Here is a 22,679-nt window from a genome sequence, read left to right as displayed (position 1 = left end):
GGAAAATTGCTCGTCGGCTCTTGTGACATTGCTCTGAGCTCCTGGCTCTGCAGAGGGCTTGAGAAGGGGGTGATCAGTGTATAGGGGTGCTGGTGTCAGCATGCAGGGTGGGGAGGTGCAGGGGTGCTGGGTGCAGGGGGTGCTGGGGGTGCAGCAGGCGTGTATGCCATGGGTACAGGGAGCACGGGGTGCAAGGGGTGCCGGGCGTAGGGGTGCAGGATGTCTGGGGTGCAGGGTCCTGGGGGTGCAGGGTGTGGGGTTGTGGGGTGTCTGGGTTGCAGGGTCCGAGGGTGCGGGGTGTGAGGGTGCAGGGTGCTGGGGTTGCAGGGTGTGGGGGTGCAGGGTCCTGGGGGTGCAGGGTGTGGGGGTGCAGGGTGTGGGGGTGCAGGGTCCTGAGGGTGCTGGGGTTGCAGGGTGTGGGGGTGCAGGGTCCTGGGGGTGCGGGGTGTGGGGGTGCAGGGTCCTGAGGGTGCTGGGGTTGCAGGGTGTGGGGGTGCAGGGTCCTGGGGGTGCAGGGTGTGGGGGTGCAGGGTCCTGGGGGTGCAGAGTCCTGGGGGTGCAGGGTGTGGGGGTGCAGGGTCCTGGGGGTGCAGGGTGCTGGGGTTGCAGGGTGTGGGGTTGCAGGGTCCTGGGGGTGCAGGGTCCTGGGGTTGCAGGGTGTGGGGGTGCAGGATGCTGGGGTTGCAGGGTGTGGGGGTGCAGGGTCCTGGGGGTGCAGGGTGTGGGGGTGCAGGGTGCTGGGGTTGCAGGGTGTGGGGGTGCAGGGTATGGGGCTGCAGGGTCTTGGGGGTGCAGGGTGCGGGGTGTGGGGGTGTAGGGTCCTGGGGGTGCAGGGTGCCGGCTGTGCCGGGTGCCGGGGGTGCGGGGTGCAGGGCGTCCGCGATGCGGGAGGTGCCGTGCCTGGTGCGGTGGGTCCTCCCGTCCGGCAGGGGGCAGCGGTGGGCGGCCCGCGGGCCCCACCCGGGGCGCGCGGGTGGCGCGCGGCGGTGCGGCACGAGGGCGCGCGGCGCGCGGACAATACCGGGGCGGCGGCGGCGGCTCGGCCCGGCCTCGATCGGCCACGATCGGCCTCGATCGGCCCGGACCCGCTCGGCCTCGATCGGCCCGGCCCGGTCTCGCTCGGTTCGGCCTCGATCGGCCCCGCTCGACTCGGCCCGGACCCGCTCGGCCCGGCCCGGCCCGGCACCATGCTGGCGCTCTTCAACAAGCTGCTGGACTGGTTCCGGGCGCTGTTCTGGAAGGAGGAGATGGAGCTGACCCTGGTGGGGCTGCAGTACTCGGGCAAGACCACCTTCGTCAACGTGATCGCGGTGAGAGCCGCCTGGCCCCCCCCCCCCCCCCCCGCCCCCACCAGCCCCCGGCAGCGCCCGGCACGGCCCTGGGGCCCCGCTGCGGGGGCTCGGCTGTGCGCCTACCCCCGGGCGGAACCCCGGCTCCCTGCATCCCCCCATGGCACCCCCCCTCGGTGCACCCCCGGTTGTCCCCAGAATTGCTCCGCCCTATTGCACCCCAGCCCAGAAATGCAGTCGGGGGGGTGGGGGGGTGCGGGCTGACGGGTGCGGTGCGGGTCCGACAGCACCGGGAGGGCCCGGGCAAACCCCGGCCTTTCCTCTCCGCATTCCCGGTGGCGAGCGCGGCGGCTCGGGGGCCGCCGGCGGAGCAGGCCGCGGGCAGGATCCCGGCCCCCGCCTGCCCCTCCCGGCCGGGGCTCCGCCGCTGCCCGCCGCCGGTCCCCTGGGTGGCTGCTGCCGCCCGGCATCGCGGGTGCCCGGCCTCGGGGGCAGGGGAAGCTCCTGCCCTCGTCCCCGCCGCAGCAGGCGCTTTGTCATGGCCGGGCCCTGCTGCTGCAGAGGACCTTGCCGGGCTCGGTGCCACCAGGTTTCTTGCTTGGTGGCTGGCGTAGGAGGTTCTTTGCCTTGCGACCTCCGTCCCTTCCTCGGCCAGCACCCACCAGCCGCGGCGTTTCGTGGGTGCCCCAACAGGGCAGCGACACCCGCCCCGGGGACCCTTCAACCCTGGCCTCCTCCACGGGGTCCAGCGGCGGAGCAGGAGCTGGGGGCCCTGGATCCCGAGGCCCAGCGTGGGGTTTCACCCATGGGGATGCTCGGCTGGAGTCTCCCCTCTTGCTTTTTGGGTTATTCTCGCCCTCTCCAGACGTGACACTGCGAGCGAAGGGGCAGGTTTGGGCTGTCGCACTGGGGGGTTTCAGGGAGGAGGTGGATGTGGATCCTCTGGCTGTCCTGCTTTCCCTGTGGCCCCCCCCGGTCTGTGCACATTGCTTCACTCTGTGCCTCGGCTCCAAAGCAAAGGGAGTTATTTCTGCTCGCTCGGGGCGCTGGAAGCTGCTGGGCTTTCAAAGGTGATTTTGCAGCTAATTTGGAGGCTTTGTTGTGCTGCAGTTGTGGTCCCTGGGAGGGTTTCCCTTGGTGCGAGGGATGCAGGGATGAAAACGTCCTTCTTGAAGTGCCCAGGGGCAGAGGGAGGACACCCCAAAACGCTTTTCACCTCAGAGATGATAGAGCTCCTGCTGTCGAGCTCTTCTGCTGGGAGTCACCGCTCGGTGGTCAGGCCTTGTGCTGGTTCTCCCAGCAGACCCATGCCAGCCTCAGGGGACAGGCAGCTTTGTGGTTCCAGGACAGTGACCATGAGCACCACTCTTTTTTTGGGGTGACTTTGTCCCCGCCGTTTGCATGGTTAATGGTTCTTTTTTGCAGTCCCATCTCGGGGTGGAACGCGGCAGTGCCACACGGGGGCTAGTCCTGCTCTGGACCCACCATACGCTGCCAGCCTGTTAATAGCAACACAGGCTGCATTAAAAATGGAAAAGTAATTTCGCACCTTTTTAAATAACCAGATAAGCTCTAAAGGGTGATGGAGCTTTATTGCAAACATGCTGGGCTGTTTTGCCTGCACAGGGCTGGAAATCACTGGGGATGGTCCTCATCCTCTTGCAATGGCTCTTTTGCCAGCCCGGCTCCTCCATCCCCACGTCTCCTCTCCCATCCATGTCTGCAGCAGATGGGGCTCAGAGTGGGCTTCGGGGTGGGTGGGTCCTGCTTCCGCAAGTAAACACTTCATACCTGGCAATTTTGCTGTGTGCAAGACCCCGCCTGCAAGACCCATGCGCCGAGACTTTCCGCTTAGAAAGTATTGCTGGTGGAGGGAAAAGTGACATCCAGGACGTAGAGCAGCTCTCGAGGGAAGTTCTCCGTGCGTGGGCTGAAGCTGGCTTCATGGTCTGCTGGTGCATCAGGAGGTCTGTGGTGGGGCATTCAACAGCCTCGCAGGGCGGTCAGGCTCAGGGTGCTGAGCGAGGAGCTTTGTCCCTGCTGCAGTTTTGCCTCTGTCTGTGAATTTATTTGGAAAGTTCAGGTTTTGTGGCAGATGCACACAAAAAAGAGGCACCGACCTTTGAGAAAACATCCTGTAAATAAGTAAATAAGGACTTGTTGGGGACAGCTAAATAACAACATGACACGCAGAAAATCCCAGCTCAACAGGAGCTGCGTGAGAAGTGTTTGAGCTGTCTGCCTTTAAGGTGATGTAATGAGGGTGTTAGAAGGGGAAATAGCTGTGATTTGGGCTTTGGGGAGGGGAAAAACCTGAACTGAAAAGTATCGGATTTTGACATTGTTGGAGAGATCTCCCAAGAAATCTCCGCAGGTGCAGGTGATGCTCCCCGGCCTGCAGAGCGGTGCGGGTGCTGGGGCTGGAGCTGCTCTATCTTGGTGCCGTCCTCCTCTTCTAGGATTTTTAACTGCACCTGGCTGAAAACTGGAATCCGGTTGCCTGAAAGATTGGGTGGTTTCCTACAGCAGCCCAGAGCCATGGCCGTGCTGGGCTAAGGCTTTGCTGAAGGCAGCCAGTTGCGGGGGATGACTCCTCCTGGGTCATCTGGCTGGGGTTTTTATTTTTCAGGGCTCGTTTTTTCTTTCTTTGGCTGTGAGGAGCTGAAGCTTGAAGTTCCGTATACAAGGAGGGGTGGAAGGCTGTGAATCATACCTGGTCTTGGTTTTAACCTGAAGCTGGAGGGCTTTTGGCTGCCTTTTTCCCAGTCTGGGGGTAACGAGGGCAAGACTTGAGGGTGTCAGAAGCCCCTCAATGGGTGCTGGGGCTCAAAACCCATCAGTGCAGGACATGTTTAGAAATAGTGAGTGGTTCGCTGCTTTTGATTCAACATCGCATGTCTTCCACCTGCGGTCGAGAGCCTTCCAAGGGAGCGAAGCCACAGAGACTGGGTGCCGGGGTGTCAGATCTGTGTGGTGGGGGGAACTGGGGCAGCATCCCGCACTTGAGCTCCACCTAGAAAGTGATTCCAATCAATGCTGCAAGAGGAAACCACATCAGCCTAGTGGCATCAGGTAGGATGATGGATGCCATGGCAGCTGGCCAGCTCTCCAACAGCGCTGCCATTGGAGGTGCATCCCGTTGGAGGTGCGTCCCACCAGTGGCTTGGAGGACTGCAGAGCTCAGCGCCTGCTCCCACCTGTTCCCGGGCAGCCACTGTCCCCCTCTGCTGCCCCATCTCTGCAGGGTGCACTCGGGTGCCTGAGCTTGGGGGCAGAGGTGGCATCTCCAGGTCTTGCAAGGTCTCCAAGGAGTGCTGGGGAGGTAGAGAAGAGAGATGCTGGTGGGGGTGCTGAGGGAGAAGTAAGGAGATCATCTTCTGATGCATTTTCACCAGTCAGTGTGGCACCCGCCTCTCCCAATAGCTCTGGACATGCCCCTTGCATGGGGTCTGGCAGTGCCAAGATGGGGCGGGAGGTGGGTCCTCGTGATGGGTGGTCATTCTGCCTTGAGATGCAGAATCTGGGCCCTCAACAGCTGTTTCCATTGCACCTGAGGTTCAGAGTGCAGAAGGCATTAGTTTTTTTGGAGGGGCTTCTCCATGTTTCTGGAAGAGGAGGAGTAGTGGCTGGGGCACAGTCTTGCCTTGCTGCTGCATGTTCCATCAGCATGAGCCCAGAAAAAATGGACAGTGGGTGTTTTCCAGGATCATAGAATCATAGAGTGGTTTGGGTTGGAAGGGATCTTTAAAGGCCAACTGGTCCAACCCCCTGCAATGAGCAGGGACATCTTCAACTAGATCAGGTTGCTCAGAGCCCTGTCCAGCCTGACCTTGAATGTTTCCAGGGATGGGGCATCTCCTACCTCCCTGGGCAAGCTGGGCCAGTGTCTCACCACCCTCAGTGTAAAAAAAAGTCTTCCTCATATCTAGTCCAAATCTACCTTCTTTTAGTTTAAAACTGTTACTTTTTGTCCTATTGCAACAGGCCCTGCTAAAAGGTCTCCATCTGTCTTATAAGCCCCCTTTTAAGTACTGAAAGGCCACTATAAGGTCTCCCTGGAGCCTTCTCTTCTCCAGGCTGAACCCCCCCAGCTCTCTCAGCCTGTCCCCACAGCAGAGGGGCTCCAGCCCTCCCAGCAGCTCCGGGGCCTCCTCCGGCCCCGCTCCAACAGCTCCGTGTCCTTCTGCTGTTGGTGCCCCAGCGCTGGAGGCAGCACTGCAGGGGGGTCTCCCCAGAGCAGAGCAGAGGGGCAGAATCCCCCCCTCGCCCTGCTGCCCACGCTGCTGGGGGTGCAGCCCAGGCTGCAGGGGGCTTTCTGGGCTGCCAGTGTACATTGCCAGCTCATGGCCAGCTTTCTCCCCCCACCCAGAACCCCCAAGTCCTTCTCCTCAGGGCTGCTCACCATCCCTTCATCCCCAGCCTGTGCTGAGACCAGGGTTTGCCCCCACCCCAGGTGCAGGACCCTGCAACTGACCTTGTTGGACCTCATGAGGTTCGCGTGGCCCCGCTCCTCCAGCCTGTCCAGGCTCCTCTGGATGGCATCCCATCCCTCAGGCACGTCAACCACACCACTCAGCTTGGTGTCGTTGGCAAACTTGCTGAGGGTGCATCGATGCCACTGTCCATGTCACTGATGAAGATGTTAAACAGTACCGGTCCCAACACGGACACTGGTCCCAATATGGACAAGTGATGCCTAAGTGTGAGTTCAGAGCAGAAACGTAAGCAGATCTGAAGGGCTTGATGAGGGTCATCCAGACGAGCAGTGGCACCATCTCCCTCCTGCTTGGCAAGGGACCCCAGACAAGCCCGTCTGCTTGGCCTGAAGAGCAGTGTGTTGCAGAGCCATGAGCTGGCACCTCTGGGTGCTCCTAGATCTGGCCTGTGGCTGGATGCACACACCAGGGATGGAGGCACCCAGCCCGGCATCCTCGGCACCCGCCCCCAGCTTGCTGCGGTGCCGTTCAATCCAGAGATGCTCCGTGCAGCACATATGGGTAAAGCCACTCCGCTTGCTCTGAGCATTGTCCTGTGTATCGGGGACAGCAGGCTCTTGCCTGCACTCTGGTTTGGCCAGAAGAGCCGTGGCTGCATTGCTGCCCAGTTGAGGACAAGGGTTTGTGGGGCCTGCTGTGCACCGTGAGGGGCTCTGGGGATGCTGGGAGAGGGAGCGAGCCTGGTGGGATACTCTGTGCCGTGCTCAGGCTGCCTTGAAAAAAACAAAACACTATTGTGGCATGTCTCCGAGCCATTCCTGTCCCGGCTCACAGGCATGGTGGGGAACCCAAAGTACAGCAGGGGAGAAGCACGTTGGCATTGCGCAAGACTTTTGGGTTGTTTATCGGAACAAACATGGGAAAATAGAGGGATAAGGGAATAAAAAGGGTCAGTTGCATGTGCACAGGTTGCTGGTCAGTACCTTTGTCTGGCCGTGCCCTGTGCTCAGCCAGCGCTGTCTGTCCTGTTTTATCAATCTGCATTTCTGACTGTTTCCCTGGGTAAGGGTCTCCATCTCCCGTGTGCATGTGTGGGTTTGGGCATCTGAGCACCAGCAACTGGTCTCCAAACCGGGGTTCAGAGGCCACTTGCCGCTGGTGCAGAGGACACCCATGCTTAGGGCTCACTGGAGTGTCCTTGCCAGGGCAGGGCTGAGAAGAGCGACTCTGCCATCCTGGGGCTGATAGGCACCAGCATGAAGTTGCACCCATGTGGTGGAATTTGGGACTGCCGTGCCCCCATCTGGGCTTTCCTGGGCGCAGGCATGTGCGATGCCAGGCGTGAGCTGGCTGTGGAAGTGTCTGCCCAGCCATGCGTGTCCCATGGCATGGGTGCCATCCACTGGGCGAGAGCACCGGCGTGTCCTGAAAAACCCAAGCGTAGTCCTTGAATCCCCCCTCAGCATCACCCGAGGCCCGGACATAGCAAAGAGCTGCTAATTAAGGAGTGTTGTAATTATTTTATTTTATTTTGATTAAAGAGCACAAAGTTGAAAGGCAGCCCTAGAAGAATGTAAACACCAGTAACACTGTGAAGTTAAGGGGTAGCGTGAACCTTGAGCAGCCTGGGTTGGACATCTCTGGTCTTTCAAAGCAGGGCAGCCTTGGAGATTGATCCAGCTTTGAAGAACCACGGACTGCCAGGCTGCGGTGAGCTCAGTGGTGGCTTTATTTCTCTGCCTGGTCCTTATAGCAACTGCTGGTCTCTGCTCTGGTGCCCCTCGCCTGAGAGGTCCCCTGTGGATGTATCACCATTTTGTTAACCCTTCAGTGATCAGCCTTTACCCCTGCGGTGAAGCCAGGTGGTGCTTGAGAAGATGCGGTGGGACTCCATGTCCTCATGAGTTTTGCAGAGGTCTGAGGGAGGAGCCGCTGCCTGAGGACCTGGTGGGAATGGTCAGTCAGGTCAGGGATGAGACCAAAAAGTGGTGCCTGTGCCTGATGGGTGCTCACTGCCATAGAGGGACAAACAACACGTGCATTGGGAGCTGATGGCTGTGCAGGGTCAGAGCTGTGGACAGATGGCCAAGGAGCAACCTCCTGTATTCTCGGGCCTGGTAGTGAGATTCCACCAGCTACAGCCTCATGAGAGGTGTGTCCTTGTCCTCAGCTTTCTCCTGTTTCCACAGCCTGCACTCACTGCTTGGTTTTCTGTTTTACTTGTTCTGTGTTTTTTTTTTCCAATGGAAAAAACAAATGCATTCCTCATTTCCTCTAAAAGTGGAGAATGTGTCAACGTTGCTCTAGCTCTGGGCTTCATTACTCCTGCTTTTTAATTAATACCATTGTGCAGATTTTCTTTCCTAGTTAACTCTGCTTCTCAGGAGCAGCAGCTTCATCAGGTGGAAGAGTTGGTTTCTATGGGCACAGCTTAAATATTCACTTTGGTCTCATCTTTACAGCCTTGAAGAAAGTAATAGTTTCACTTAGATTCAGTTTTAGCGGTGGCCGCCAGCCATAACACATACACACACACGTATATCTCTCAGTTGACCCTCAGACCCCGCGGTTCTGCACCCCTGGTTCCTCCAACAGCCACCTTCTCGCATGGTCTTGCCCCCAGGGACGCCCACCTTCTGGCTCCGTGCCCCTCTGCCTGCTCCACAGTGACTGCACGCTCACCTGTGCTCTCTCCGGTTGCTGCACCAAGGGCAAGTGGCCTCTGAACCCCAGTTTGGAGACCAGCCGCTGGTGCTCAGACCCCCAAACGCACACATGCACACAGAAGACAGAGGCCCCTACCCAGGGAAATAGCTGGAAACGCAGTTTGATAAGACAGGACAGACTGCGCTGGCTGAGCATGAGGCATGGCCAGACAAACATACTGACCAGCAACCTGGTGACCCTTTTGATCCCCTTATCCCTCTGTTTTCCCATGTTTGTTCCCACAGACATCCCAGAAGAATCTTGTGCAATGCCAGGGTGCTTCTCCCCTGCTGTACTTTGGGTTCCCCACCTGCCGTTGTGTCCACAGGAGAGGAACCTGCTGTGGCTCTCCTGCCCTGAGAGCAGCTGGACCAGGGTTCTTTTGGATTTGTCCGCCTGTTCTTGCCTCTCTGTGCCCCTTTGTGTCTGTGCAGTTGAGCTTTTTATCACATAACTTAAAAATTACCTCATCTTGGAGATTCCCCGCAGCTTACCCTTGATTAAACCCAGCTCAGGAAGGAGAGCACAAGGCTTTGTCTTCATGAGGTGTGACCTGTGTCCTGGGTGGGCTGCAGGCCTGTGGCACAGCTACTGGTAGCGCTGTGCCCTCAAGGACCTCAAGCGTGCTGGAAGGCGCAAACACCCCCAGCCCTGCTGCTGGCGGCCCCTGCCTTGGCTGGGACATCACGGCTGGTTTGGGACACTGTGCCTGGGGGAGGAAGGGATGGGAGAAGATCCAGTTGAGAGCAGGGCAATGGCTGGAGGTCTCCAAGAAGCCAGAGCAATGATTGATGAGGGGACAGCCTGAGCGTTGTTGTTCGGTAGAAGACCAAGGGAGACTGAACAACCTCAGAAACAAGAGTTGGGCCAAGCTGCCCCAGTGCCGAGTTTGTATAAGCTGGGTTGGACTGTGTGGAGGAGGCAGATGGATGTTGGCAGTGACAGCAGGGGCATGGAAACATTATGGGTCGGGGATGGATTGAACACCGTGTCTTCAAGGTTCCATTGCTGGGGCCATCCATGGGGCTGGGTAGCCAGAACCAAGGGTGCAGGTACCACGCAGCCAGCTTGTGTGGGTCCCTCGTGTTTGGAGATGCGCACTGAATAGCAGACAGGCCGCTTCTGTTTCCTTCAAGAGGACAATGCTAAGGGCAAAGCTGCGACCTTCGCCTTGTCCCAGAGGATCTGGAGTCCTCTGAAGGCATTGCCTGCTGCCCCTGTGTTGCAGAGTGGGCTTGGGATGCCCGGTGCAGAGAGGCTCTGCTTGGGTCCTGAACCACGTTGTTCCCCGAGCTCTCAGGAGGGGACCTTTTTAGTGCCTTGCTAGCATCCAGAGGCTTTTGGTTCTCTCCAGAGTTTCTATAACAGACCCTTGCTGCCATCAATTGGTGCTGACGCCGGCGGGGGCTGTGCGCATCCAGCACCCCAAAGCCTGAGCCAGCAGCAGGTGGTCACTCTAGAGCCACCAGCACTTTGTGTGGCTACCACCTCTGTCCCTCCGCCCAGATGTTGCCTCATTACAGACACACCTGAACGAGAGCAACCGCTAATGAATTTGTAGGCAGTTGTGGGGTCGGTCTGCACAAAGGTGGGAGCAAACGTTGCTGCAGCTCTTGTACAGAGATCCCTTCTCCACCTGGGAGACGAGAGCTACACTGCATGTCCCCGGGGAGCTGCTGGGAGTATTTCCGATGTGTCTGTGCCTCTGCCTCACACAGGGTGTCGGGCCAGCACAGCCTCAGCACTGATGTCCAGTGTGTTTCGGGCTGTGGTACAGCGCCGAAGAAGCGAAAGCAGCCCAAGGATTTTCCCTTTCATCTGAGAAACCTCACTTTTATGAAAGAAATTGAGCTTCAGTGACACCATGCTCTAAAAAAAAAAAAAAGTGGTATGAATCTGTCCTGGATAACATCATCTTTCCGGCTCCCATGGGCTTACTGGCAGTGTCAGTCACGCCGGCATCACCTGGGCTGCAGGGTCAGCTGGTGTATGGCCTGTCTGCCGTCTGCAGGCTTGTCCCCGGATCCCATTTTTGCTCTCAAGATCAGAGTGGCCTGGAGATAGGGCCCGTGGGGTCAGGAGGGCAGCACAGCCTGTTTCAGCTGCGGTAGCATCACTGGGAGCACGGCCAGGAGGAGCCTGTGGGTTTTCCACCGTGCTGAAAGCTTGAAGTGTTGAATTTCCAAGCTGAGGGGTGCTGCAGAGCCAGACCGTGAATGTTAATTGCAGGTGGTGGTGGTGAGACCGTCTGCTTTGGGGTGGAGGGGTGCGCGCCCATCCCTGTCCCACAGCGCCATGCTTGCCCAGCTCAGGCTGCTGACCTGCCCACGGCGGTGGTGTCCAGCTGACACGGATCCCTTCAGCATGATCCCTCTGCACAGAGGTTTTGAAACCAAAGCGTGCTGAGGATTTGGGGCAAAAGTCAGGATTATCTCATTCTCAGACCTGTGGGGCTCTTCCTTCTTGCTGCTGGCCCTGGGCTAGCTCCATCCTGCCCGGCTCTGGGTGGCAGCCCCCCTTCTCAGGTCTGTGGGTTCCCTGGGTTGTGCTGCGCTCGGGGACAGCTCTGTCTCCTCTGGTGTTTTCTGCAGGGGGACAAGGGGCTCCATGCTGTAGGTGCCCTGCGTTGCTCAGAGCCCCAAAGAGTTGTAAGACCTGCTGTCGAAGAAACATTGCAAGGGCTTGGCTGGAATTTGCCATTTTCCCATCCGAATGGGGTACTCGGAGTCAAGTGTCTGTCTGTGGGGCTCTGACAGCTCGGCTTGGCGACATGAGTCGTGCTGGGGGGGCCGGAGCGAGCCTGTGCAGTGGGGCTGATCTTTTTAAACCGTTTTGGAGAAGAGCTCCTGGAAGAGCAGCAACTTTGCGAGCGAAGCTCTTGGCTGCCCGACGCTCCCACCCTGCGCCATGCACGAAGCTGGTCGGGGAGGTTCCAGGCATTTCTCTCTGGGTTGGAGCTCGGACAGGGTTCGGGAGGGACTCGGCGCTGTGCCACGCAGCGGGAGATGCCTGCAGGAGCACGAGGCTGGGTGGTTTCGGGGGACGATCCAGGCGCTGGTGGGAGCCCTCCAACCAAGGGCACTTTGCGCATCTGCCTTTGTCCCACAGAGGACCATGTTCTGGTGGAGACATGACTTTGGATGACCAGGGGCCAGGCTTTCGGTGCTGCCATCTCTGGTCCCTGAGGAATGGCTTGCTGTAAGCACCTGGTGATATGGGTCTGCAAAACAGGCAGTGGTGATTTATAGAGAGCAGGTCGCATCAAAGCAGCGTCATCCTGTGCTGGGGGAGGGTAACAACTGCCTGGCCATGGTGAGGAGCAGGGCCTGGTCACCTCGGCCCGGCATGCTGCCTACCAGAGCTGGTGGATGCGGCGTGGAGGCTGAGGTTCTTTGCGTGTGCCAGCCAGCCGACATCCTGGGACAATGGCTGAAGTGACAGGTGACATGGTGTCCACGTGCATGTGGCAGAGGATGGGGCTCGGAATGAGCTGGGGGCACCGCTCGCCCCTGCAAAAAGCTGGATCCTGGCCGCCTTTTCCAGCTGGAAAGTGGTAGGGCTGGGCATTTGTCTTCCAGCCAGGGCACTGGGACAGGGTGGTCTTGCCAGGGTGCGGAGGGGGCCCTGTCAAAACCAGCGATGAACTGGAGCCTGTTAATACCTGAACAACCCGTTGTAGACACAAAATCCATCTTGCCTGCAAGGATTCCCAAGTGATCGGTGCGGCTGGGCCTTATCTCCAGGGTCAGTGCGGTTGCTGTGTCCATGCCATAACCAAAATTTGGGCAAAAGATGTGTCCGGCGAAGCTTTTGCATGCCTGCAGCTGGGCTGGTCTCCCCTCTCCCTGGCAGTGGAGCTGCAGATGGCTGGTAGCTGAAGATGTGCCGGAGGCGTCAGCATCTAGGGCGGTTGGAGAGGGAAGAGGGGGCATCATGTTTCCACCATTCAAAGTTGATTTCAGAGAGCAGCCGATGCAGAAGGAGCTGAACGCGTTGGCAGCACATTGAAGATGCTGCCGTGGGAGCCAGGACAGCAGGGACCACATGCCAGCCATCCTGGACCACAACATGTAACATTCGCAGCCCGTCCTTTTTTGGACAGCACATGTGGGTTTGTCGTGGCCCCTTGGCCATGGGCCGCACGGAGGCAGGCACCGCGGTGCAGGAAGGATTTGGGTCAGGGCGCAAGGCCGTGCTTTGCTCGCAGAGGTGTGCTTGCTCCCATCTCTGGTGGAGGAAAGCAGAGGTGACTCCTGGCTCCTGCAGGCCATCCTTTCCTAGAAGAAGTGCCATCACACCTGAACCGTGTCTCAGGTGGCTTTCACACAGCCAGCAGTTCCCGTGATCTGGTCTGGGATCCCCAGTGGAGGTGGCCTGCAGCTTCCGAGACCTCTTCAGCAATTGCTCTCTTTGTCTTCTGATCAAAGCCTGATAATTTCTTAAAACCTGGTCCATAAAGCCAAATTGTGTGTTGAACTTCAGTCCGCAGGAGACATTCCTCGTGGCGGCCCGTGGTAGAGGGATTCCTGTCTGCTTCCCCTCCTCTCCCCCCATGCCCTTCCCCGCCAGTCCCTGGCGTGGTTTCTGGGTGCTCTGTGACCCCTCGGCTGCTGGGCTTTGCTGATGAACGCAAAAGGGAAATGAAATAGGGAAGCAATGCATGTTGCAGAACCGTTGGAAGAGGTCAGGAAAACCCTGGGGACTCGCTGATGTGGTGGGTCTGGAGGAGCCATTGGCTCAACAAGGCACAAAATTCTCCTTATCAGAAAATGGCATAAATTGTCTTCCCTTTTTGAGGTTTGTGTTAACTGAAAGAAAACCCAGAAAAGTCCTAGAGAAACCGAGATTTTAAGCCAGTAAAGAGCTGCTGGGATGAGTTTGGCTGTGGTTGGTGGTTCCTGCTGGTTTCTGGCAATAATGGCCAAAAGCCCCAGCGATGTGTTATTCTGGTTATCAAGCCCTCTTCCCATCGGCTTCCCTGGCATCCTGCAAGCAGGGCCTTCCACAGGGATGTGTTTTAAAAGCAAAGAACATTATCCTGTTTTGAGTACCAGTGAGGCCGCCAGGCAGGAGGCTGCTCGAGGCAGAGGGTTGTGGCAGCTCCTGCCTCCTGCCCCAGGGATGCTGCTGGGGCTGCCTGGAGCATCCCTCTGTGCTGCTCAGCCCAGGACCATCTCACGGAGTTGGGATCTGAGCAGCAAAGTGGAAGGTGGGGTGGGCTTTAACAGACCAGTGCCATCCTGTCCCTCCAGTGTGGTGCCGGGCAAGTGGGCTGGTGAGCCGGCATCCCCCCGCGGTGGCAGAGGGGCTGTTCCTGCTCACCGCTCTGACAAGACTAACCTAGTTTCACAGCGGCACTGGGATGCTGCAAATCTGCGGTGATTTCATGCATTTCATGCCTGACATGGGTCAGAGCTGTGCTGCCAGAGGACACGTGGTGGCACGTGGTGGCAGCTCCTGGGGAGGGGGAGAGGGGACCTTTTGCTTTCCCCCATGTCACCCAGCCCTCATGCACGGGCAGGGTGTAGATAGGCAGCAGGCTTGCAGGAAAGCAGAAGTCAGTCTGGTTTGGGCTGGGCCGTAAATGATCCGAAGCAGGAAACGTGCCAGAGCCCCCAGGACTCGTGGCCGGAAAGGAGCTGGTGCAGGAGCTGGCTCCCCTGGTGGGAAGCCCGGCCGCCTGCCTGCACCCTGGGTCCTTGTGGGGCTGCTGGCGGGTTTTGCAGGAGAGGTTTGGGCCCGACACGGCTGCCCTGAGGTCACCGCAGCAGGCAAAGGTCTCTGCCTCCTCCCGCAAAGGGCTTGGGAACCCCACCTGGGAAGGATTGGGCTGCGCAAGCCTGCGCCACCCCACCGAGACAGCAGCATGGCTGGGGGTGGCAGCTCACTGCGGGGTGGGGGGCTTCTCCGGTGCACCCAGGGCGCCCTGCACCCTATGTAACAGCAGCAGCTGCAGCAGGATTTCCCTCCTGTAGGCGTTTTGCCTCCTTGGCTCTAATTTTACTCCTGGTGTGGACGAGGAGGAGGGTTGCGCTGTGCCTGCTGCAGGGTTGGCAGAGCGTTTGGGGTCATTTCTGGGCAGGCTGTCAGCCTCGCTGCCCTGCTCAGCGCAGGCTGGTGGGTTCCCGTGCCTCCTAACGCTGTTTCACCTTGTTCCTTGCAGTCAGGACAGTTCAACGAAGACATGATCCCGACGGTGGGCTTTAACATGAGGAAGATCACCAAGGGGAACGTTACCATAAAGGTAAGGTGCAGATGTTCTCGCCGGTGTGTGCTCTTGGGATGAAAGGTGGGGTGAAGGGAAACTGGTGGGACTTCTGCTGGAGGTTGAAAGATGTCAGCAGAGCCAGCTGCAGTTGGGAAGATCTGCCTTGTTAGGTTTCTGCAGGTACCCACCAGATGTGTGGAAGGGATGTAGGAGATCCAGAGACCTCTGCAGTAAGGGCCAGTCCAGGCTGCAAAGCTGGAAGTTTTCTTATACCTCTGGCTTGCTGGCGGGGACTTATGGATATGGTCACCTTGCTGAAGGTGGGAGCGCCAGGAAAAACAGGTGGTGGCTTGCAGTGGTGGTCTCTGCCTCAAGAGCAAAGGGAGAGGAGAGTTCTACAGTTCTACCTCGTCTGGATCTTTCAAGAGCCCCGGGTTGAACTGGGAAGTAGCAGTGGGATGGGCTTGAAAAGCTGATTTTGTATCTCTGCCTGCTGCAGAAAAGTTTCTGAGAGCATGCTGAGTGTTTGGAAATGGCAGGTGCGCCAGTGAAAGGCCAGGAGTTGCGGTGGGTATGGGGAGAAGCCCCCCAGCTTGGGCCAGCAGAGCGCATCGCAGGAGGTGTTCAACACCCTCCAGCTGCCCTTCCTGAGATGTCTCCTTTCTTCATTGAGTCACGAGCCTCCTCCTTAGATTTGAGCCGAAGAGGAGGGGATGGGGGTGGATTTGGTGCATGCCAGGTGCTCTGGCCAGGTGGCCGCGTGGGGAAGGGTCACGGACAGGACAGTGGAGTAACGCTGCCTTCTCCCTGTCACAGCTCTGGGACATCGGTGGCCAGCCACGGTTTCGCAGCATGTGGGAGCGGTACTGCCGTGGAGTGAGTGCCATTGTGTGAGTATCCCTTGGGAGCCAAGAGCCCCGTCACCCACGCGCCGGCGCTGAGCCCTGCCATCAGGTGGGGGCACAGTCCCATCGCCCCACACAAGGGTGCAGGGCAAGGCTGAGCCGGGGAAGCTGCCAGTGCCTTTGCTGCAACACCCGCTGCTGACTGTCAGCAAGTCTCTTGAGTGTCCCCGCACGTCCCCTGCTTGCAAACATCGCAGTAAGCGCAGTCCAGGCTGGGGATGAGACTGGCAAGATGCTCATGGGAAGCAGGCTGCCTGCTCCTAGGGACAAGAGTTAACCCTAGAAGACCACATCGGTGTTGCTTAAACCCAATGAAAATCAGATTTATGTGATCTTCACCAACTGACAATGCCTGCGATTTTGGAGGGCTGGGTTTGTGTACTGCCTTTCTCAACGGTAGGTGAGGAGGAGTGAGGGACCACTTGTCCTTCTTATTGGGACAGCAGTGTCTGGTCCTGCCCTTGATGATTCTCACCATGTTGGGACCTGTCCTTGACACTTTTTATTACAGTGAGCTTTGCTGGAAATTAAAAAATGCCGTTTTTTTCACTCCGTATTTACTTCCATAATTTCATGACTTTTCCAAAGTTTCCTCCTCTGGCTGAGAGGAAACGAAAGGACCTGTGGCCGTCCAGGTCATGGTCCAGTCTGCCTTCCTTGCCTCAAGCTCCATCACATCCCTTTTATTTTGCCTTCAGCCCTCCCACCCCGTTCAGCGTGCCGAAGGCTCGTGGCAGTGTCTGGGTGGTGTTTTTCCCTCTCCCTCTCAGTACAGCCATACAGATTTTCCTGTGTTCAGCGCTTCCATAGCTAAAGGCCCTTTTCCTATATTTAATAAACCCCACAAGGCCTGATGAAGCTCGATGGTGTTTCTCACTTCTCTCCCAGCTTCTTGCTCTTTAAAATAAAGGGTAGTTTGATCAGTTCCTCTCCCCAGTTTTGGCTTCACTTATGTCCTTTGCCAGACGGGTGTCCACCCATAAGATCTAAATCCTTCCCTAAATCTCCCCCGTCTGCTCAGAGCAAGCATTGCTGACTGCAGGCTTCAAGGGCCCTTTGCTCCATGCCCCGTGCCCAGGACTGCTCCCATAGAGAGGACGAGCAGGTCCTTCCCCCTGCCAGGATCTCAGGTCGACATCTCTTCTCCATCATCAGCTCGTCTTCTCTTCTCTTGTTGTCCTCTGTTCTGGGTGTCTCCGTAAGGAGCTGCCACGTGCAGACAAAAGTGAATGTGCATTGGCAGGGGGTTGGACTAGATGATCTCCAAAGGTCCCTTCCAGCTCCTACCACTCTGTGATTCTGTGACGAGCCTTACTTGGGTGCTTGAGGACAATGTGTGTTTTGCAGCTTCTTCTTTCCAGGCAGTGCCTGGACTCTCCCTGCCCACCATGTCTCCGCTATAAACAGAGCGGACCCCTGTGGGGATGGGGACAGGGAGGTCCCCCACATCCCTGGGAGACACGAGGGGCTATCAGCCCCACAGCCTTTCTTGGGAAGAGGGGTCCTGGGGGAAGGATCCCATTATCCATCACCTCCATGGACTGGCCTGGCAGCTGGAGGGGGTGATGCAGCTGCTGCGCGAGCAAGGTTTGGTGGTGGCACGGACCTCAGCACAGCACCAGGGTGCGGGGACCTCAGTGCCTGCACTCAGGGATGTCCCTTCCCTTGCAGGTACATGGTGGACGCCGCTGACCAGGAGAAGATAGAGGCCTCCAAGAATGAACTGCACAACCTGCTCGACAAGCCGCAGCTCCAGGGCATCCCGGTGAGCTGCTGCCTGGATAGGTGTCCCCCCGGCAGCCACTCACGGTCCCCAGGCTGCCGGCTGCCAGGGTTTGCGGCGAGGGGCTTGCGTCTTGCAGAGCAGATTCGAGGTGGTGGATCCCTTCCTGTGGGGGGATCTCCTTCTCCCCTGCATTCCTGCGGGAGCTGGGGCAATGACGCTTTCTAGCCCAGGGCTGGGCCAGCCAGGAGGGAAGGGAGCTGTAGAAGAGACTGAAAATCCCCCCCGATGTGTGAGATCTGTCTTCTCACGTGAATTTGCACCTTATTTGTGGCGGGACATTAAGGTCTCGTCTCCTAGGAGACCGGCTGCTGGGCTGTGGCATCTGCAGGAGGTGGGTTGTGGCGGTGACGCGGGGTGTGCTGCATGTGCCGGGGTGGGGTGCTTACGGAGCATCCAAAATCGTCACCCTTTGAAAAGAGCTAATCGGGGATCTTGCTCAGATCCCAAACGTTTGTGGCCAACTAAATTAAGCTCCCAACATAACACGCTGCATTTGCAGCCTTTCCGAGTGCTCTTTTTTGAGAACAAGTCTGCAAATTTAAATTGGAGGATGCTGCGTTACCGTGCTGCTGCAAAGGCCCCGGCTCACCCCAGGCAGGCGGCCGCAGCCTCAGTGCTGTCCTTGTCAGATGACAGTCGCGTGGCACACTCCGGAGGGACGAACGAGTCCTGCCGGGTGATTATTTTCCCTTGCATAGTCTGAGGATGCCTTTGTGGATGTGAAGAGCCTTGAAGTAAGGAGAGATCAGTGCATGGTGCAAACAGCCGTTGCTTTTTTGGGCTGGCTGCCTGCAGAGAGCGGGTTCTGCACAGCATCTGCATCTCGCTTTTTTTTTGCTCAAAGACAGCAAGAAGCTCCTGGGAGAACGTTCTGGATAGCAGGAGAGATGCTGGTGCCCTTCAGGGAGGATGAGCTGTGGGGCCAGCTTCTCACTAGAGAGTACACAGGAGATGCTGTTAATTGAAGTGCTCTGCTCACTGAAGGGATTTTCTTAGTCCGGGCACACCCTGGTGAAGTGGCCAAGGCTGTCCTGCATCAAAAGTAGGGTCCGCTTCTGGTTGGCAGAACCAGGTTCCCTTCTGGTGGCCGGGAGCTTCAGGTGTCCACTCTCCCCTTTTCCTGCAGGTCCTAGTCCTGGGGAACAAGCGAGACCTGCCCGGTGCCTTGGATGAGAAGGAGCTCATTGAGAAGATGTAAGTGTGCTGCTGGCCCAGCTGGCCGCGGTGGGGCTGTGACACAGTGTGGCCCCGCTGTTCCTGCCATGTCCCCGCCGGCATGGTCACCCTGCCATGCTCTGCCCACTAGTCCTTCCCCAGCTGGGGGTGGCGTCACGGTGCCTGGGGTGGCCTGGCAGAGACAGGTGGCTGGGGACATCCTGAGGCAGCGGTGGCAGAGGTGATGTTAGTGGGGACGGGGAGGAGCTGGGAGTCACGGCCGCCAGTGCCAGGGCTGGGTCCTGTGTGCCACACGGTGGCGTTGGGGCCCGGCACAGCCCGGCACAGTGCAGCGCTCAGCGGTGGAGCTGGGTTCCGTGTGGGTGCTGCTCCCGTCACCCTCTCGAGAGCGGCTGTGCCCCAGGCAGCCCTCACTGCTTGGAGGTCGGATCCTGCTCCAGCGGGTGACACCACCATGGCTCTCTCCCTTACTTTGCCACCCTTTGCCGTGCCGATGTGCGGCCTCCTCGCAGCCGATGCTGCCTCCTGCCCACCTCCACGCTGCTGGGGGCGATCCCCTCCACTGCAGCCAGAGGACTGGGACGCTGCGCTGACTTGCAGCCTCTCTGCTCCCCCACAGCTGGCCCCCGGGATCTCCCGGTGGGCACCTGTGCAGCTCCCGTGCTGACAGCCCTGTGCTGCTCCCAAACCCTCCCTGCCCCGTCTCGCCGCGGGGCCACGCAAGGAAGCTGTGTGATTTCATGGGCCCGCTCTCCTTGGGGTCGGGTCCCTCCTGCCCCATCGTGTCGCCCTCACAGACGGCGCATGTCCATCGGTCATGGGCACGGTGCGCTGGTGTCCTTGCCCGACCCACATGTAGGTCCCCAGGAGCAGGGGGAGACGTTGGCCCTGCAGAGTGTCTCCTGTCTTGGAGTTGGCCTCCAAAGGGACCCTCAAAAAAGGCTGCCGGGAGGCGTCTCCCATCGCCGCCAACATGCAGCGCCAGGGGTCTACAGCCAGAGCTTGCTTCTCTCCTGCAGGAACCTCTCCGCCATCCAGGACCGAGAGATTTGTTGCTACTCCATCTCCTGCAAAGAAAAGGACAACATTGGTGAGTGCCGGCGGCTCCAGTGTGGGGCTCGGGGTGCGGCGGTGGCGGGGGCAGCCCTTGCCCAGGCTGTTTGCCCAAGTACAGGAGGGGGAGACGGCCAGAGGGAGAGGCTGTTAGTGTCCCCTTGTCTTCACAGACATCACCCTACAGTGGCTTATCCAGCACTCGAAGTCTAGGAGAAGCTGAGATCCTGCGGACCACGGCCTGGATCGGGAAGATGCCATTGTACAAGCCCATGCCCCTTCTTTTTCCTGCTCTGTCCCTCCAGCTCTCTCTCTAGATGGGTATTTTTAGGGGACCCCAGACTCCGCTCGCATTGAGGTGGAGCCCTTGTTTTTATTGTAAAGAAAATGTCTGACTCTGCCCTCCTCCCCTCTCTTCTCCTCTCTCTGTCTCTTCCATTTTGGCACTGTTCTGTTGTTGTCTGTGTATACAGTATATATATATATATGTATATATATTTTAATTTTTTAATTTAAGCGATAGCGCTGTTACTAAACTGGGCCCTGTGAGCGGTAGGAAGGCTGTGGGCTCCCCGAGGCTGGCCAAGGGCCAGCGCTGGGAGGAAGATGAGGGTGGTGGCAAAAGGCAGCCCCTCGGGGATGGGGCTGTGCCAGGCTGCAGGCAGGTCCCCTGGGGCTCCCTCATCCCTTCCCCGGGTGTCCTGCCTGTACCCCCGGGCAGGGAGCATCCTGGGGGTGTCGGGAGCATGCCCACCTCACCCTTCCTTGGGCTTTGGCCCCATGGGCAGGGTGTGAGGGGGAGGCGATGCCACCCCCCTGGGCTCCTCACCCTTTCGGGGGGACAGGGATTAGTCATGACCCGCTGCCATCAGCCTGCCCTCCATTGCCTCCAGCTGCCGTGGCACTGCCCCGATCCCTCCTCACTGCCCTGGGCCACTTGTCCCGCTGCCCCATGGCCCCCCCAGGCCCCCGCACCTGGGCTGGATCCTGCTCCGCTGCCCAGTGCTGCTGCCCTGCTGCGCTGGGGTGGCGATCCGAGGGGCCGGTGCCACTGCAGGGGCGGGGAAGCAGCGATGCCAGCAGCCCCCACGGGGCATGGTGGGCTGGCTCCTGCCCCCTCCCTGCCCCAGCTACCCCCAGAGAAGTTTGGCCCCACGTAGCCTCGCAGGGGGGCTGCGCTGGCTCCCCATGTGCCAAAAGGCATCGCCTGCACCTGGCTGGGGGCTGCTGGCTCTGCCCCGGCCGAGGACATTGCGTGGGGGTGTCAGGGAGGGAGGGACACATGGAGACGTGTGGGGGACCATGAGAGCCCCTGTGGCCCCGCAGCTCTGCCCTTCGGAGGCGGGGGGTGCTCTGTGTGCCCTGCTCCCCATGCCCTGCTCCCCACGCTGGACCCCAGCTCTGCTGCCCTGGCTGGGGGGGAACAGGGGGGCAGTGGGGCAGGGGTGGCGGGACTGGGGGCGCGCACGGTTGGGTCCTTCTCTGCAGGTGGGGAGAGGGTGAGAGGAAATTTTGGGGGGGGTCAGGAAGGCTGTGCCCATCTGTGCTGTGTGATGAGTTGTTGGGTCTCTGCAGGTGCAGCCTCGGGGCCTGGCCAGGTTGTTTGGGGCCAGTCTGGGGGGACTTAGCAGGGCTGGGGGGGACGTGCTGGCATCGGGAGAGTGAGGGCATAGTGGGGTCGGGTCAGCAGCGCAGCGGGGAGGCAGCTGCCTGTCCCCGGCTCAGGGCCGGGGGAGAGGGCGGTGGCGGCCCTGGGGCGGGGGCTGCGGGGGGCACCTCTCGCTGCCATTTCCCCTGCTCGGCTCCGGGGCGGTGAGGCCGGGATTTCTCTTCTGTTCTTGTTTTTGCAGAATTGCACAAAGAGAGGTTTCCTTTTTCTTTTTTTTTTTTCTTTCTTTTTTTTTTTTTAATTTAATGAATTGTAAAGTGTTGTCACCCCCCACCCCCCTTTTTTTTTTAAGAGATATTTTGGCTCAGATATGACCTCTGTTGGTAAATGATTCTTGTAACTGTACAATTTTTTTGCCTCCTAATAATAATAAATTAACAATTTTGCGTTGGGGGGTGTGGTTGCATTCGCGTTACTTCCTCGCCGTCGCTGCTCTCCGTCCCCCCTCGCTGCTGAGCGCAGGGCGAGGGTCCCTGTCCCCCAGGCAGCACCAGACACCCGCACGGTCGTGCTCACCAGAGAGGTGCCAGAGCCAGCTCTGACTGCTCTGGGTGCCTCGTTTTCTTGGTCTGGGTGTGAAGATGAGCTCTCAGACTCCGGCTGTGGCCGTCGCTGCTGCCGAATGGGTCCTCTGCCCCCCACACTGTGCCCCGGGACTGCCACAGGGCCCTGCTTCCACGCTGGGTTTGGAGCGGGGTTGCTGCGGAGCTCCTGCGCCCTCTCCCTGCTCCCTTGCTTGCACCAGCCTCCTCCTGGGGGCTGTGGCCATTGCTGGTGGGGCCACCCCTGCCCCGTGTCCCCTGGGGGCTGGCCCCTGCACCCCTCTTCCTCCCCAGAGTTGTGCTTTCTGCCTTTTGCAGCCTGTCTGGGTACCCAGGCACCGGGGCTGGGACCACCAGTGGTGACCCCCAGCCCATGGGGTGCTGTGCCTGCTATGGGGCCATGTGTTGCCCGCAGCCCGTGATGATGGTGCTGCTTATGCCCTCCCTGCCCCCCTCCCCCAGCTCTCCTCCCCACGCACCCAGCCCCCTTGGGCCGCTGCAACAAGCCTGGCTTTGTTCGCCCTTGGCCCGGGCTCAGGACGGAGCGGCACGGACCAAGCGCATGAGAGCTGCCCCCGCTCCCATCCTCCCACCGCCACCAAACCCCCCCCGGGGACCCCGCTCGCCCTGTGGGGATGTGAGGGGTCAGGGCATGGTGGGCAGCCTGGGCTCTGCACCCCCCTGCCATCCCTGTGCCAGGATGAGACCCCTCTCCGACCTGGCTCCTCCCAAACTGCAGGGCCCAGCACTGGCCGGGGGGGGTGTTGGGGGGAAGGAAAGGAAAAACCCGGTTTTGTGCTCTCGGAAGAAAACTGGGGCTTTTGTTTCCCTGGAAACGGGGCTGTGAAAGCAAAGCCTGGTGGGTGTCGATGCTGCACAAAGCCCGCAGTGAGCCCCTCGCATTCACCC

The 22,679-nt window shown here is 59.2% G+C and overlaps 1 protein-coding gene across 1 annotated transcript; it reads left to right on the top strand.

Annotated features, from left to right (window-relative positions):
* The first annotated feature begins 976 nt into the window (after positions 1 to 976).
* ARL8A (ADP ribosylation factor like GTPase 8A) lies at positions 977 to 21,619 on the top strand. Its single transcript, XM_054181391.1, has 7 exons — positions 977 to 1,310; positions 14,595 to 14,675; positions 15,456 to 15,529; positions 17,216 to 17,309; positions 18,457 to 18,524; positions 19,526 to 19,596; positions 19,733 to 21,619. The coding sequence occupies exons 1-7, from the start codon at positions 1,188 to 1,190 to the stop codon at positions 19,780 to 19,782; spliced, it is 561 nt and encodes a 186-aa protein (XP_054037366.1). The 5' UTR covers positions 977 to 1,187; the 3' UTR covers positions 19,783 to 21,619.
* The last annotated feature ends 1,060 nt before the right edge of the window (positions 21,620 to 22,679 follow it).

This window comes from Rissa tridactyla, chromosome 21 (genome assembly GCF_028500815.1).
Source record: "Rissa tridactyla isolate bRisTri1 chromosome 21, bRisTri1.patW.cur.20221130, whole genome shotgun sequence".
Lineage (NCBI taxonomy): Eukaryota > Metazoa > Chordata > Aves > Charadriiformes > Laridae > Rissa > Rissa tridactyla.
The sequence above is the reverse complement of the archived record's forward strand: the minus strand, read 5'-3'. Positions and strand labels throughout refer to the sequence as shown.

Bases quoted from the DNA above. Each gene is read 5' to 3' on its own strand.
- ARL8A (XM_054181391.1), top strand. From the start codon at position 1,188: ATGCTGGCGCTCTTCAACAAGCTGCTGGACTGGTTCCGGGCGCTGTTC. The intron at 14,676-15,455 runs GTAAGGTGCAGA...TCCCTGTCACAG, and splicing joins AGGGGAACGTTACCATAAAG to CTCTGGGACATCGGTGGCCA. The intron at 19,597-19,732 runs GTGAGTGCCGGC...TTGTCTTCACAG, and splicing joins CAAAGAAAAGGACAACATTG to ACATCACCCTACAGTGGCTT.